The sequence below is a fragment of the Phascolarctos cinereus genome, unplaced genomic scaffold (assembly GCF_003287225.1).
Source record: "Phascolarctos cinereus isolate Bilbo 61053 unplaced genomic scaffold, phaCin_HiC Scaffold_5;HRSCAF=322, whole genome shotgun sequence".
Lineage (NCBI taxonomy): Eukaryota > Metazoa > Chordata > Mammalia > Diprotodontia > Phascolarctidae > Phascolarctos > Phascolarctos cinereus.
Genome location: NW_027555958.1, coordinates 123,652,621 through 123,665,336, shown reverse-complemented (window position 1 = coordinate 123,665,336; position 12,716 = coordinate 123,652,621). Strand labels below are relative to the sequence as shown.

General features: G+C 36.5%; 1 protein-coding gene and 1 pseudogene across 1 annotated transcript; both read right to left on the bottom strand.

The window, feature by feature from the left end:
• Positions 1-4,503: 4,503 nt before the first annotated feature.
• On the bottom strand, positions 4,504-5,466 carry LOC110208959 (trace amine-associated receptor 4-like; annotated as a pseudogene).
• Positions 5,467-11,121: 5,655 nt separating this feature from the next.
• LOC110208891 (trace amine-associated receptor 4-like) lies at positions 11,122-12,159 on the bottom strand. Its single transcript, XM_020987083.1, has one exon. It carries the CDS (start codon positions 12,157-12,159, stop codon positions 11,122-11,124), a length of 1,038 nt encoding a protein of 345 aa, XP_020842742.1.
• Between the last annotated feature and the right edge of the window lie 557 nt (positions 12,160-12,716).

Sequence of the window (12,716 nt, the reverse complement as noted above, 5' to 3'; positions counted from 1 at the left end):
AACATTTCCCAATTACATTCTAATCTGGTTCCAGCTGAGCTCAGGAGTTTTGCTAACTGTTTGTAGCAGCAGCCTTGAGTGTGACACCTCTGCTTTGGGGATATGAAGATGAATTAGTTGTGAACTTACCTTCAAGGAATTTATAGTTGAGTAATGGAGATGACATATAGCTATGCAACTCCAATAAAAGGCAGTCAAGTTGCAAATGTTGTGAATAATCAGAGAAGGAAGAAAATACCTCTAGCTATAAGGGTATTCAGGAAGGTTTCATGGAGGAGCTGGCATTTGAGCTGGGTCTCAAAAATTTTTTTGAACAAGGTTTTATTGATCTCTTCTGTTTCTCCTGTATCAAGCCACCCCCTTTCCTTCCTGGAAAGCCATCCCATATAATAAATATTATTTTTAAAGAGAAAATAAGTTAGCATAACTGACTGATACATTGAAAAAGTCCAAAAATATGTACAATATGTGATAGCTGTGGACCTCCCACATGCACAAAGGATATATCTTCTTATAGCTTTTCATTTGAGTCTTAGTTGATCTTTACAATTTTGTACATTCACTTTTGATTTTTACTTTGTGCTTATTCCTTCTATTTTCACTGTTGTAGTGTGTGTGTATGTGTGTGTGTGTGTATGTATCTGTTTTCTTTTCTAATTTTTAAAAAATAGTCTTATCTTTCATATTAAGGTCACAGATTCACTTAGAATGTTTTATAGAATATGGTGTAAGGTGTTAGGCTAAGCCTAATTTCTGTCGAATGGTGTTACAGTTTTACCAGCAGTTTTTTTTCATCAAATAAAAAGTTTTTTCCTATGTAATTTCTGGTTTTCACTTTATTAAACACTGGGTCATTGAGTTCTATTGTTTCCCATTTCCTTTGTCTAGTATATTCCATTGATCTATTTTTGAATTAATATCAAATGTTTTTGATGACTGCTACTTTACAATACAGTTTGAAGTATGGAAGTGCTGTTCTTCCTTTATCCCTATTTTTCTTGATATTCTAGTGTCATAGTTTTTGAAAGGTATAGATGAGTGGAAGATATTCCAAGAAGAGGGAATAGCAGTCACACAATGGAGTCCAGAAAATAAAAAAGCATTGTTGCAAAATGGAAAGTGATTGAGCTCGGCTGGGATACAAAGTATATGAAGGGGGAACGATAGATTAGAAAACCAGGTTAGGGCCTGACTGGAGGTGGTTGAAGGAAGAGATGGGGTATCAGGTGCCAGAAGAATAGGAAGTAGGTAATTGAAACTGGTTAAGCAAGGGATTTGCACAAGTAACTGAGTGGTACAATGGACAGATGTTGGCCTGGAATTCAAGGAGACCTGAATTCAGCTTCAGCCTTCAGACACTTACTAGCTGTATGACCCTGGGAAAGTCACTTACCCTCCCAGCCTCTGTGTCATCACCTGTAAAATAAGTGTAATAATAGCACCTGCCTTTCAGAGTTGTCATGAGAACAAAGCGAGGTCATATTTTTAAAATGCTTTGCAAACCTTAAACACTCTATCAAGCAAGTTATGGTGATGATGGTGGAATGCTTCACAGGATTACTGCCACAGCAGTGTGGAGTCTAGATTAGAGAGAAGACAGCAACAGGAGTCAAGCAGACCAGTTAAAAGACGTTATTATTATAGAAATTGTATATATATATATATATATATATATATATATATATATATATATATATATATATATATATATATAACCTGTTTTTTCAGTTCAACTGAAATAAAGTTTCTCCTGAAATAAAAAAAGTTATGTCTGAAATACTTTTCTGACTGCTCTAAAGGGGAAAAAAACTATAAGAAACTAATTAGGCTTCTGAGGAAACAAATCCCTCTTTCTAGAATTCTTTTCTTCCTTTTTCATAGTATAGACCCTTTTCTTTTAGAGAAGTATTTATAGGTCAAGAGCAAAATTAGCTTTTATTTTTTATTTTATTTTTATTTAATTTAAAATTATTTGTTATATTTATTATTAGTTTTATGTAATTTATACATCATATATAATTTATATAATCAATTTTTAATATATTATATGTATATGTCATTATATAAATATGTAGTTGATATATTTATATAATATATTAATTTATATTAGAAATAATTTAATTTAATTTAATTAAGGGCCCAAAAATGAAAGAAGGTTGCTAGCCAGATTCAGGACCTCTGGTTAAGCTAAGACCATCTATTGTCTTCCTCAGGAGACATAAGGTTACTGACCAAAGAGAGGAAGTGTCATGATTACTTCAGTGGGGTGTGGGGGGTAGGAAGCCTTGAAGGGAAAGGTCATTAAGGGATTGAATAATTTTAGGAGAATGATTCCCTAAAATTGACTATAGTTTTGGATTGCAGAAGCAAAATGTTAACTTTTACTTACCGACAGCAATGTAAACTATGTTTTTGTCATATTATGAAATCATATTTCTTTGTTCAAGATTTCCGTAGATGTTACTTTAAAATGCCTTGTAAGAGAGAGATATCCAAGGTCAGGAGGGCACTATGCCAGTTTGGACATTTTTCACTCTAATCTAGATATGACTTGATTTAAGATGATATTGAATTAATACAAATTATTTTTGCTATAGACTTGTGCTTAGTACATCATTTATTATTTTTTCTTTGACATTGCAATAGCCCAGGCAAAAATTAGCCAAGGGCCTAAGCAAGGGTAAAGGCAAGGGGAATGAAAAGGAAGGATTAGATTAAAAGTACATGGTGAAGGCAGAATCAACAGAATTTGGCAACTGGCTGAAGCAAAGATGACTATCAAGTTTTGAATCTGGGTTAAGGACTTAAGAAAATGATAGTGTCATTAAAAGAAAAATGTAAGATAAGAAGTGCTTGGTTGTTTCAGGTACATTGAATTTGGTTGGATGTCCTGTTGTAGATGAACCGAAGGAAAGAGGTCAGAGCTGGAGACAGTAAATCTCATTCTTTCTCAGAGGCAAATGTTGAAATTGTGGGAGTGAATAAGATTACCAAGGAAGAAATAATTTAGAAAGCATGTAAGAAACCAGTGACAAAGCCTTGAGGTACATTCATAAATAGGGCACAGAGTAGAAGATGAATCAATATAGAAAAGTGGGAGGAAGTGATTAGAGAAATTACCTGTTTTCTAAGGGAGTTTACAATATAGCAGGAGAGAGAAAATATATGCTCAAAACACTTATAAAAGTTAGCAAGTGAGAATTGGCATTCAAAACTGCCCATTGTTTTCTACTGGACTCCCTTAATTACCCCACAAATCATTCAAGATGGATAGCACACTACAAAATCAACCAATTTTTTGCATTCAATAAAACACGTTATCAGAGCATTCAGAACCTCAGAAGAGTTTCTCTGGAGAAATATTTCAAAATAACTTTGAATTAGGGCCAACCTAAGGAGAAATTGGGAAATGGAGGCACCTAGCATTCACTTTCCCCTTTATTTCTCCACTCAAAGTACCCCCTTTATACAAACTATCACCACTGTTCTCAAGATCCTCTTCCTATCAAACTGTTTTCTAAAGAAGGATTTAGGAAAACTCATTCACATGAAGGTATAAGCTTGGTTTGGGGGGGGGGGACTCTGAGGTTTTGACCTGGATCTGCATTTACTAACTATCTAATTTAGAGTCTCTATTTTCAGTTTCTTCATCTTTAAGAAAAGAATAGAGGAGGAGCAGCTAAGTGGAGCAGTGAATAGAGCACCAGCCCTGGAGTCAGGAGGACCTGAGTTCAAATCTGGTCTCAGACCAGACACTTGACACTTAACTAGTTGCGTGACCATGGGCAAGTCACTTAACCCCATTGCCTAGCCAAAAAAAAAAAAAGAATGGGGGTGGGGCAGGATTTAATCAAGGTGAACTCTAAGGGTTTGTCCAGCTCTACTATTCTCCAACAATAAGGGATATTTATGTTTTAACAGGGGACAAAACCCTTGTTTGGTTTAAGCCAGGAAGATGAATGTTTAATTCTGGAATTTGAGAATAAGAGAGCCCTGTGGAATAAGAGTGGTAGAATGCATCAAAAGAGAGAGAGGCCTTTCCAGAACTCCAGAAATCACGTCACATAATTGGATATGTAGTTTACCTTCTCAAAAGACCAGTCCATCAAAAAGAGGTAAGATAGTAGAATGGAAAGAACACAGGATTAGGAAACAGGATATTCAGCTTCTTGACCTGTCTCTGCCACTAGCCAGCAGTTTAGCCCTGGTCATATCATTTCTCTTACTGAGCCACATCTTCAAATAGTGGAAAGGGTGAGGAGGAGGGGGAAAATAAGAAGAAGGTTGGACCAGATATTATTTAAAATCCCTTCCAGTTCTGACCTTCTATGCTCTGGTATTTTTGAGATATTCCATAATTTTTCCTACAGGCAGCAAAAGCATGTGACAGACAATTGTTGACTCCTAGATGGGGAAAGAGTAGTAGATATTTAACTTGCCCTTCTATCCACGTGAAGGAATGATTTTCATCAGAGAAGAATCATGGGAAAATCTGTGTATCACCTAAGTACAAGCATTAAACATCCCATAAATGATTGGCTTGAAGGTGTAATTGAAGTAGCCCAGCCAGCTGAAGGCATTGTATAGATCCTCAGGGGTGGCAAAGTTAATATAAGTATCTGTGATGATGAGGACAAAAGATGGCAGCCAGCACAGTGTAAATGTCCCCACGACTATACTTAAAAGTTTTGTTGGTTTTGCTTTCTTTCTTAGACAAAATTTTCTCTTTGACTTTTTTATGAGCTCGCTTCAAATTAGGAACGGTGTCAATCTGCTTGGCATGTTTCCTGGCTATAGAAAATATATGTATGTAAACACCAACAATTACTGTACCAGGGAGGAAAAAAGACATGAAAAATTACAGTGTCTCCCAAAATTTGTTAAATATTAGCGTACATAGACCCTCATTGTTAATTGCTTCCATAAACTTTTCAGCATCAATGATGTTTAAGTCTGAGAACATACGGCCAAAGGAAAAGAAGATTGGGATGGACCAGCTGATGAACAAAAAGACCTGGATCACTGGGATGGTGATTTTGGTGACATAGTGTAAGGAATTACACACTGCATAGTAGCAGTCCACTGAGAAGAAACACAGAGAGAAAATGGAGGTGATGCTGAGCATGATGTCAAAAATTCTGTGTACTCTACAAAAGAGCCTTCCTAAATACCAGCAAGCCTCAATGGACCTGATCACACTTAAAGGCATAACTATAGAAGTCATCAGAAATTCTGTTATTGCCATGGAGAGGATCAAGCAGTTGGTTGGAGAACGGAGCTGCTCGAAGTGGGAGATGGAGATGATGACCACTGAGTTTCCAAGCATCATCACCACTATGGCACCTATCGTAACCATGTACGTTTCCCAAACACTAACTACAATCCTTACTTGCCTAGGGCAGGAATTATTAAAAAAATCAAAGCAACATTGTACTTCTGTGGGTTCCAGAGGTCAGGAGAATTCATCATTGACATTGCACAAAGGAGTTTTCTTCTAGAAACTACAGGAGGTCCATTTCTATTTCTGAGAAGAAAAGGATGGGAAGAGAGAAAATAAACATCATCGCAGAATGTTATTTTGATCATGCATTCTATAATGTTTCTGGCACTTTCAAACCGATTTTGGACCTTACCATTGACTTGAGAAAAATAGAAGAAATTAAATTCTAAATGACAGTCAAATATAACCTGAGTTACATAAATTACAACTATGAGGGTTATTCAGACAGATGGATGACCAGTCATTGGAAACCATGTAAACTAAGTTTTAGGGTGTTCAATTGTCCTTTAATGACATTCCATTCCTCATCTCTATTCTTTTGTAATAGGTGTCTTCCTCCCCATTCCCCCCACTCCCCCATTTAAAATGTATTCCCTCTTCACTCCTAACTTTCTTCAAAGGTCAACTTAAATACCACCTCTTACATGAAGTCTTTCTTGATTCCCCTCTTTATGTTTACCCCATCCCCAAATTACTTTGTATTTTATTTGAATATATTTTGTCCTTATTTATATGTATATATTATTTCCCATAATAGAATGTGAACTACTTGAGAGTAAGAGCCTTTTCATCTCTATTTTTATATCCCTACCAAAATACCAAATATTTGTTGATTTATGCCACTTTCTGGGCCCTATTATCTTAAGAAGTACACTTAAGACTAGAAAAATGTTTATTGATTGATTGACTAAAACAGCTGTAAGTTAATAATAAATACCCACCATGTGCCAGACACAGTGTTAATTGCCAAGAATGCAAAAGAAACAAAAGATAGTTCCTGCCCTCAAGGAGCTTACAATGTGATGGAAGAGACATCAAGACAAGAGGAGGACATTAAATAAGACAAGACATAAACAAAGATGTGAACAGGATCCTAGGAATCATCTAGTCCAATGCTGCTATTTTACAAATGATGAAATTGGGGCACAAAGAAATGACATAATTTGCCCAAAGCCTAGAATGGGAGGTCTCTTCTCCTTCTCCTTCTTCTTCGCCTTCTCCCTCTCCTTCTTCTTTGCCTTCTCCCTCTCCTTCTTCTTCTATAAGAAGTTTTATATGAAATGATGAGGGGGTTGGTTTCAGAAAAATATGGCAAAACCTATAGGAACTGACGCAAAATGAAGTGAGAAGAGCCAGGAGATCATTGGGCATAGTAACAGTAATGTTGTAACAATGATCAACTGTGAAACGCTCGGCTACTCTGATCAATACAATGATCCAAAACAATTCTGAAAGACTCAATGAAAAAAAATGGCTTCCACCTCCAGAGAAAGAATTGATGAACTCTGAGTGTGAAGTATAATTTTCTCACTTTATTTTTTTTGCAATATGGAAATATATTTTGTGTAATTTCACATGTATAATTAATATAATTTTACTTGCCTTCTCAGTAGGTGGTGAGGTGTGGGAGGGAGGGAGAGAGAGAATTTAGAATTCAAATGAAAAAGAAAAGGATGTTAAAAATAAATAATAATTTTTTAAAAGTAGCTGGGAGCCAGATTGAGGACAGCCTTAAATGCCAGACTGAGGATTTTGAGTTATTTCCAAGAGTTACTAGGGGAATTTGAAGATTTTTTAGAAACAGAATGGTGTGGTCAGATACCTGTTTTTGGAATATGAATTTGGCAGCCAAGAGCAGCATAGATTGAAGAAGGGGAGAAGTCTGGAGTAGGGAATTGCTGTTGTTCAGTCATTTAATTCTTGTTTGAATCTTCATGACCCCATCTGGAGTTTTCTTGGCAAAGATATTGGAATGGTTTGCCATTTCCTTTTCCAGCTCATTTTAGAGATTAGGAAATTGAGGCAAGCATGGTTAGTGACTTGCCCAGGGCCAAGTGACTTCTTAGTGTCTGAGATTTGAACTCAGGAAGATGAGTCTTCCTGACTCCAAGGCCCACCAGCACTCTATCCACAGTGCCACCTAGCTGTCACTGAAGCAGAGAGACTAGAGACAATTAGGAAACTACTTCAATAGTCTAGCAGAGATTTTATGAACTAAGGTGGAGGCTGATTAGAGAGAATGAGTATTCAGAATAGATGTTACAGAGGTAGAATCAGTAAGACTTGGCAACTGATTAGATATGAAAGAGGAGGGGAATGGATGAGAGAGAAGAAAGAGTCAAGAGTTGAGAATTGCTCTAAGTTTGTAAACCGTGCTCTGTCCTTTCAACTTAGGACTATATTATATAATGTCTTTTAAACATTCATCCATTTTCACAAATAATTTTAAATAATCAACTTTATTAATATGAATGTTAAAAACATCAACACACATGCAAACCTCTTACAAGGAATAAAAAAAAAGAAATGAACACATAACTGTGAATTTCCATTATGTATAGCCTTTTAAATAGTATACTTAAATTTTCACATGTTGGTCCCAACACTGCTTGTCTGCATCTTCTTCTGAACTTCCATCTGCTCTTTTCTGAGTTTTTTTTAATGGTTCACAAATGCTCTTTTCTCTGTTCTTCCTTTTTTTTTTTTTTTGGTATCATTATCTCTATCCTCCCCTACTTCCCTGATAGCTCTGCTACCTACCTCCCAAAATGAAAGGTCTCCACTGAAACAAATAAGCAGAGCTAAGCTAAACAAATCCATACACTGGCTTTCTGAAAATGTATGACTCACTTTACACCTCCAGTCCATTATACCTCTGCCAAGAGGTAAGAAGTGTGACCAGCCTTCTAGGGTCATGACTATTATTTTGCTTTTGGCTTTATTTGGCTTTTTATGTTTTTCACAGTTGTTTTACTTTGTAATGTTGTAGTTGTAAAAATTGTTCTCTTTGTTCTACAGACTTCACTATGCATCACTTAATACAAGATGTCTCAAGTTTCTCTGAATCTGGCCCTTTCATCATTTATTTTATGGCATGATAACATTCCATTATATACATATACCATAATTTCATCTCTCATTCCCCAGTTAATGGACACTCACTTTATTTCCAGTTTCTTGCTACTACAAATTAAATATTTTGTACATATAGGCCCTTTATCTGAATCTTTGACCTCATTGATGTATATTGCAGATCAAAGGGTATATAGTTTGATGACATTGGGGGTATAACTTCACATTGTTGTATTCTGTTTTCTAATTTGCTCTGCTATCTTCCTCCATTTTATGGACAAATTTGTCTCATTCATGTTCACTATTATGGTTTTTAATTTAATATTTCCTTCACTCATTACCCCCTTGTATTTTATTTTCTCTTTGTCCCTTGTAATCCTTTTTACAAAGAAAAAGATGATAAAAAAGATAAGGAATATGATCAAATTGAACCAGCTATAATTGAAGGGGTATGTTCCTATATATGTGTATGTGTATGTGTGTGTATGTTCCTATACATCCTATCCAAGCCCAGAACCTGATCTGATTTTAGTACTTTCTCTCTTTTATCTCCTTACCACTTTTATGATTCATTCTTCTGTAGTTGAAATTTACTTTGCTTTTGTCTATTTTATCCCTCATTCTATCCTTTCTCTTATATTACTATCTCCCTGTGCCTTTCTATTGCCCTGTTGAGTATAACACATTCTACACCAAAATCTTTGTGTGTGTGTTCAACAATCCTTTGTTTTCTACTGAAGGGGTGACATTTATGAGCTGCCTATTTCTCTCATTCCATTCTTTGTGTTTGCTTACCCTTCTCCTAAAGGATTTATGCAAAATAGTAAGCTCCTCCCCCTTTATTTCTCTTAGTGATTTCCTTTTCCCCTACTTTTTATTTTTTCTCTTCAAACAAACAAACAAGACCAACTATACTTATTTTGCCCTGTGTTTTTCTTGGTTAACTATATGACCCTTGAAGGCAACAGTATTCCGAAGGGACAGTTCTCTCCTTGATCAATTTTTGGGGTCAGTTTTTTTTAACAATAAGTACCCAGTATTTTCTTTTCTTCAATGTTTACACTTTGATCCCATAATTCTTACTGTCTCCTAGGGTCATTGAGATCTCTTTACCCTGTTTGTTATTTTTTCAGGAAGACCAATTCTTGGTTAAGTATTTTTACATTCTACTCTAAGTTGTTCATTCTTTTTTATTTATTTTTCACCCAAGATTTATGTTTTATTCGTAATTCTAGTTTTTATATCTTGCTGTATTTCTTCCAGCCACTCTTGTAGTTCTTGTAGCCAAACAAGTGTTTTCGTGAAAGGTTTTTTTTGTAGATTTTGTGGATTGTCTCTCTTCTGTTTTCTTCTTGGACTTTTCTTAATTTGTAGAGCTTCTCCATTTGTTGGTGTCTTCTTATACTTATATATATATATCCAGCCTCAGTTGTTCGATGGGACTTTGTGCTCTAGCCACTCTCCTTGAACACTTGTGGATGAGATGCTTAGTCCCTCTTTGGTCCACTTCTTCTGACATCATAGATGAGGTGACTATTGCTAGGCCTCACCCTCTTTCCAATCCTGGCTTCTATCTCAGATTCCTGGTAGAACACTGTGGGTTCTTGGAAGTTGGCTCTTTCTTTCTCCTGTAATGCCCATGACTAACCCCAGAGGGGTGTTAGAGATCATGCTGGTCTCAAGCTTCCTGTAAGATTCCCTGCAAGAGCAGTTGCAGATAAACTACAAATACAAATCATTCTTTTTTATTCAATAAAGTAGATGTTCAGAATATTCAGAACCTCAAGAGAGTTCATCTTGAGAACATTGCTAAAGAATAGTCATTTACCCTAGAACAAAGTTGAAATGAGAGCTTCCTATATCCAATTTCTCCTTGCTATCCCTTCTCAAAGTTGCCCTCTCCTATGCAAAAATTGATTCTTCTGTTCTTACGCCTTCTCTAAGTTTTTCAGGTCAAATTTTTTTCTAAGGAAGGATTCTGAGAAATTTATATGAAGATGTAAATTTGGCTTAGTGGGGGAAAAAACCCTTCAGTTTTTCTCTTAACCCTACCATTTATAGCTAGGTAACTTAGACTCTCTCAGCCCTTTTTCATTCATCTAAAAAATAAAGGACTAAAGCTAAGTTGTATCTAAGGTCCTTTACACTTATAAAATTCTCCAAGTATAAGTATATAAGCTGCCTCTTGAATTTTAATAGGGAACAACATCCCCATTTTATTTAAGGCAGAAAGATGATGTAATTTAAGAACGAAAGCCCTATGTAATAAAAGTTTGGCAGAGTTCATAGAGCGGTAGAGAGAGACCTTACCAGAACTCGAGAAATCACATCATATTATTAGACATTGGACTTAGACACTCAGCCTATTCAAGAGAACAGCCTGGTTGAAGACAGGTGACATGACTGGTATAGTGGAGAGAACACTGGGTCAGGACTCAGGAGAAGTAGCAGATTCTAGATCTGACTCTGTCATTAGCTAGAAGCTCAGCCCTAGGCACATGACTTCTCTTCTCTGGATCTCACCTTCAAATGGGGGAAGTAGAGGAAGAAATGGGAAGTTGGATTGGAGGATTCTAAGTCCTTTCAGTTCTGACATTCTTTGGTAACTCTATGGTATTTCTGAGCTACTATACATGATTGTCTAAAGGCACATGATAGACAATTATTGACTCCTAGATTGAGACAGAAGAGGGACATTTATCCTGCCACATTCATCAGTTATCTTCACCAGAGTAGAATCATGGGAAAATCATGGGAAAATGTATCACTTAAGCACATGCAGGGAACAAACTGAGGGTAGATGAGTCTGGGTGGAAGATCATTCCAGTCACAATTATTTTAAATGCCTTACGAAACCAAGGATAAAACATCCCATAAATGATTGGATTGAAGGTAGAATTGAAGTAGCCCAACCAGAGGAAGGCATTGTATAGATCCTCAGGGGTAGTAAAGTTAATGAAAGGATCTATGATAGTGAGGACAAAAAATGGCAGCCAACACAGAACAAAAACCCCCATGACTATACTCAAAGTTCTGGTGGCCTTGCTTTCTTTCTTAGATGAGGGTTTTGTTTTGGCTTCTCTATTCTTCATATTTGGAAGGGTATCAATCTGCTTGGCATGTTTCTTAGCTACATAAAATACGTGTATGTAAATACCAACCATTACTGTACCAGGGAGAAAGAAAGCAATGAAGGAGGCCAGAACTCCCCAGAGTTTGTTAAACATTAACACACATAGACCTTCACAGTCAATTGCTGCTACAAACTCTTCAGCACCAATGATGTTTAACTCTGAAAATACAAGACCAAAGGCAAAGAAGATTGGAATGGACCAGCTGATGAACAAAAAGACCTGGATCACTGAGTTGGTGATTTTGGTGACATAGCGTAAGGGGTCACACACTGCATAGTAGCGGTCCACTGAGACAAAACACAAATGGAAAATGGAAGTGGTACAAAGCATGATGTCACAACAACTGTGTACTCTACAAAAGAGCCTTCCAAAATACCAGCAAGCCTCAATGGATCTGACCATGCTGAAGGGCATCACCACACAACCGAGCAAAAAGTCTGTTGTTGCCATGGAGAGGATCAGGAAGTTGGTTGGAGAGTGAAGCTGCTTGAAGTGGGAGATAGAGATGATGACCACCAAGTTTCCAAGCATCGTCATCATTATGGCACCTATTATGACCATATACATGACCCAAATACTAATTGCAGGTCTTACATGTCTAGGGCAAGAATTGTTAACAAATTCAAAACAATATTTCACTTCTGGTGGGTTCCAGAGGTCAGAAGAATTCATTGTCCAAATCCTAAGGAATAGTTTCCTTTTCAAAATTGCAGCAGGTCTTCTATTTCTGAGGGGAAAAGGGTCAAGGTGGGAGTGGGTTGGGAGAGCAAACATCACAGAAATGTAATTTAATCATAGAGGATGAGAATATTGCTGGCATTTCCAAACCCATTTGAGCCTTACTGTCTACCAGAATAGTCAACTCCAAAATGACAGTCAAATTCAACATTAGTCACACAGTTTATGCTACCTGGGTAATTCTGGCAGGAAAGAAAGAAAGAAGGAAAGAAAGAAAGAAAGAAAGAAAGAAAGAAAGAAAGAAAGAAAGAAAGAAAGAAAGAAAGAAAGAAAGAAAGAAAGAAAGAAAGAAAGAAAGAAAGAAAGAAAGAAAGAAGGAAGGAAAGAAGGAAAGAAAGAAAGAAAGAAAGAAAGAAAGAAAGAAAGAAAGAAAGAAAGAAAGAAAGAAAGAAAGAAAGAAAGAAGGAAAGAAAGAAAGAAAGAAGGAAGGAAAGAAGGAAGGAAGGAAGGAAGGAAGGAAGGAAGGAAGGAAGGAAGGAAGGAAGGAAGGA

What these genes read in the sequence shown, in the direction of transcription:
- LOC110208891 (XM_020987083.1), bottom strand. Translation starts at nt 12,159, where the DNA reads ATGAATTCTTCTGACCTCTGGAACCCACCAGAAGTGAAATATTGTTTT.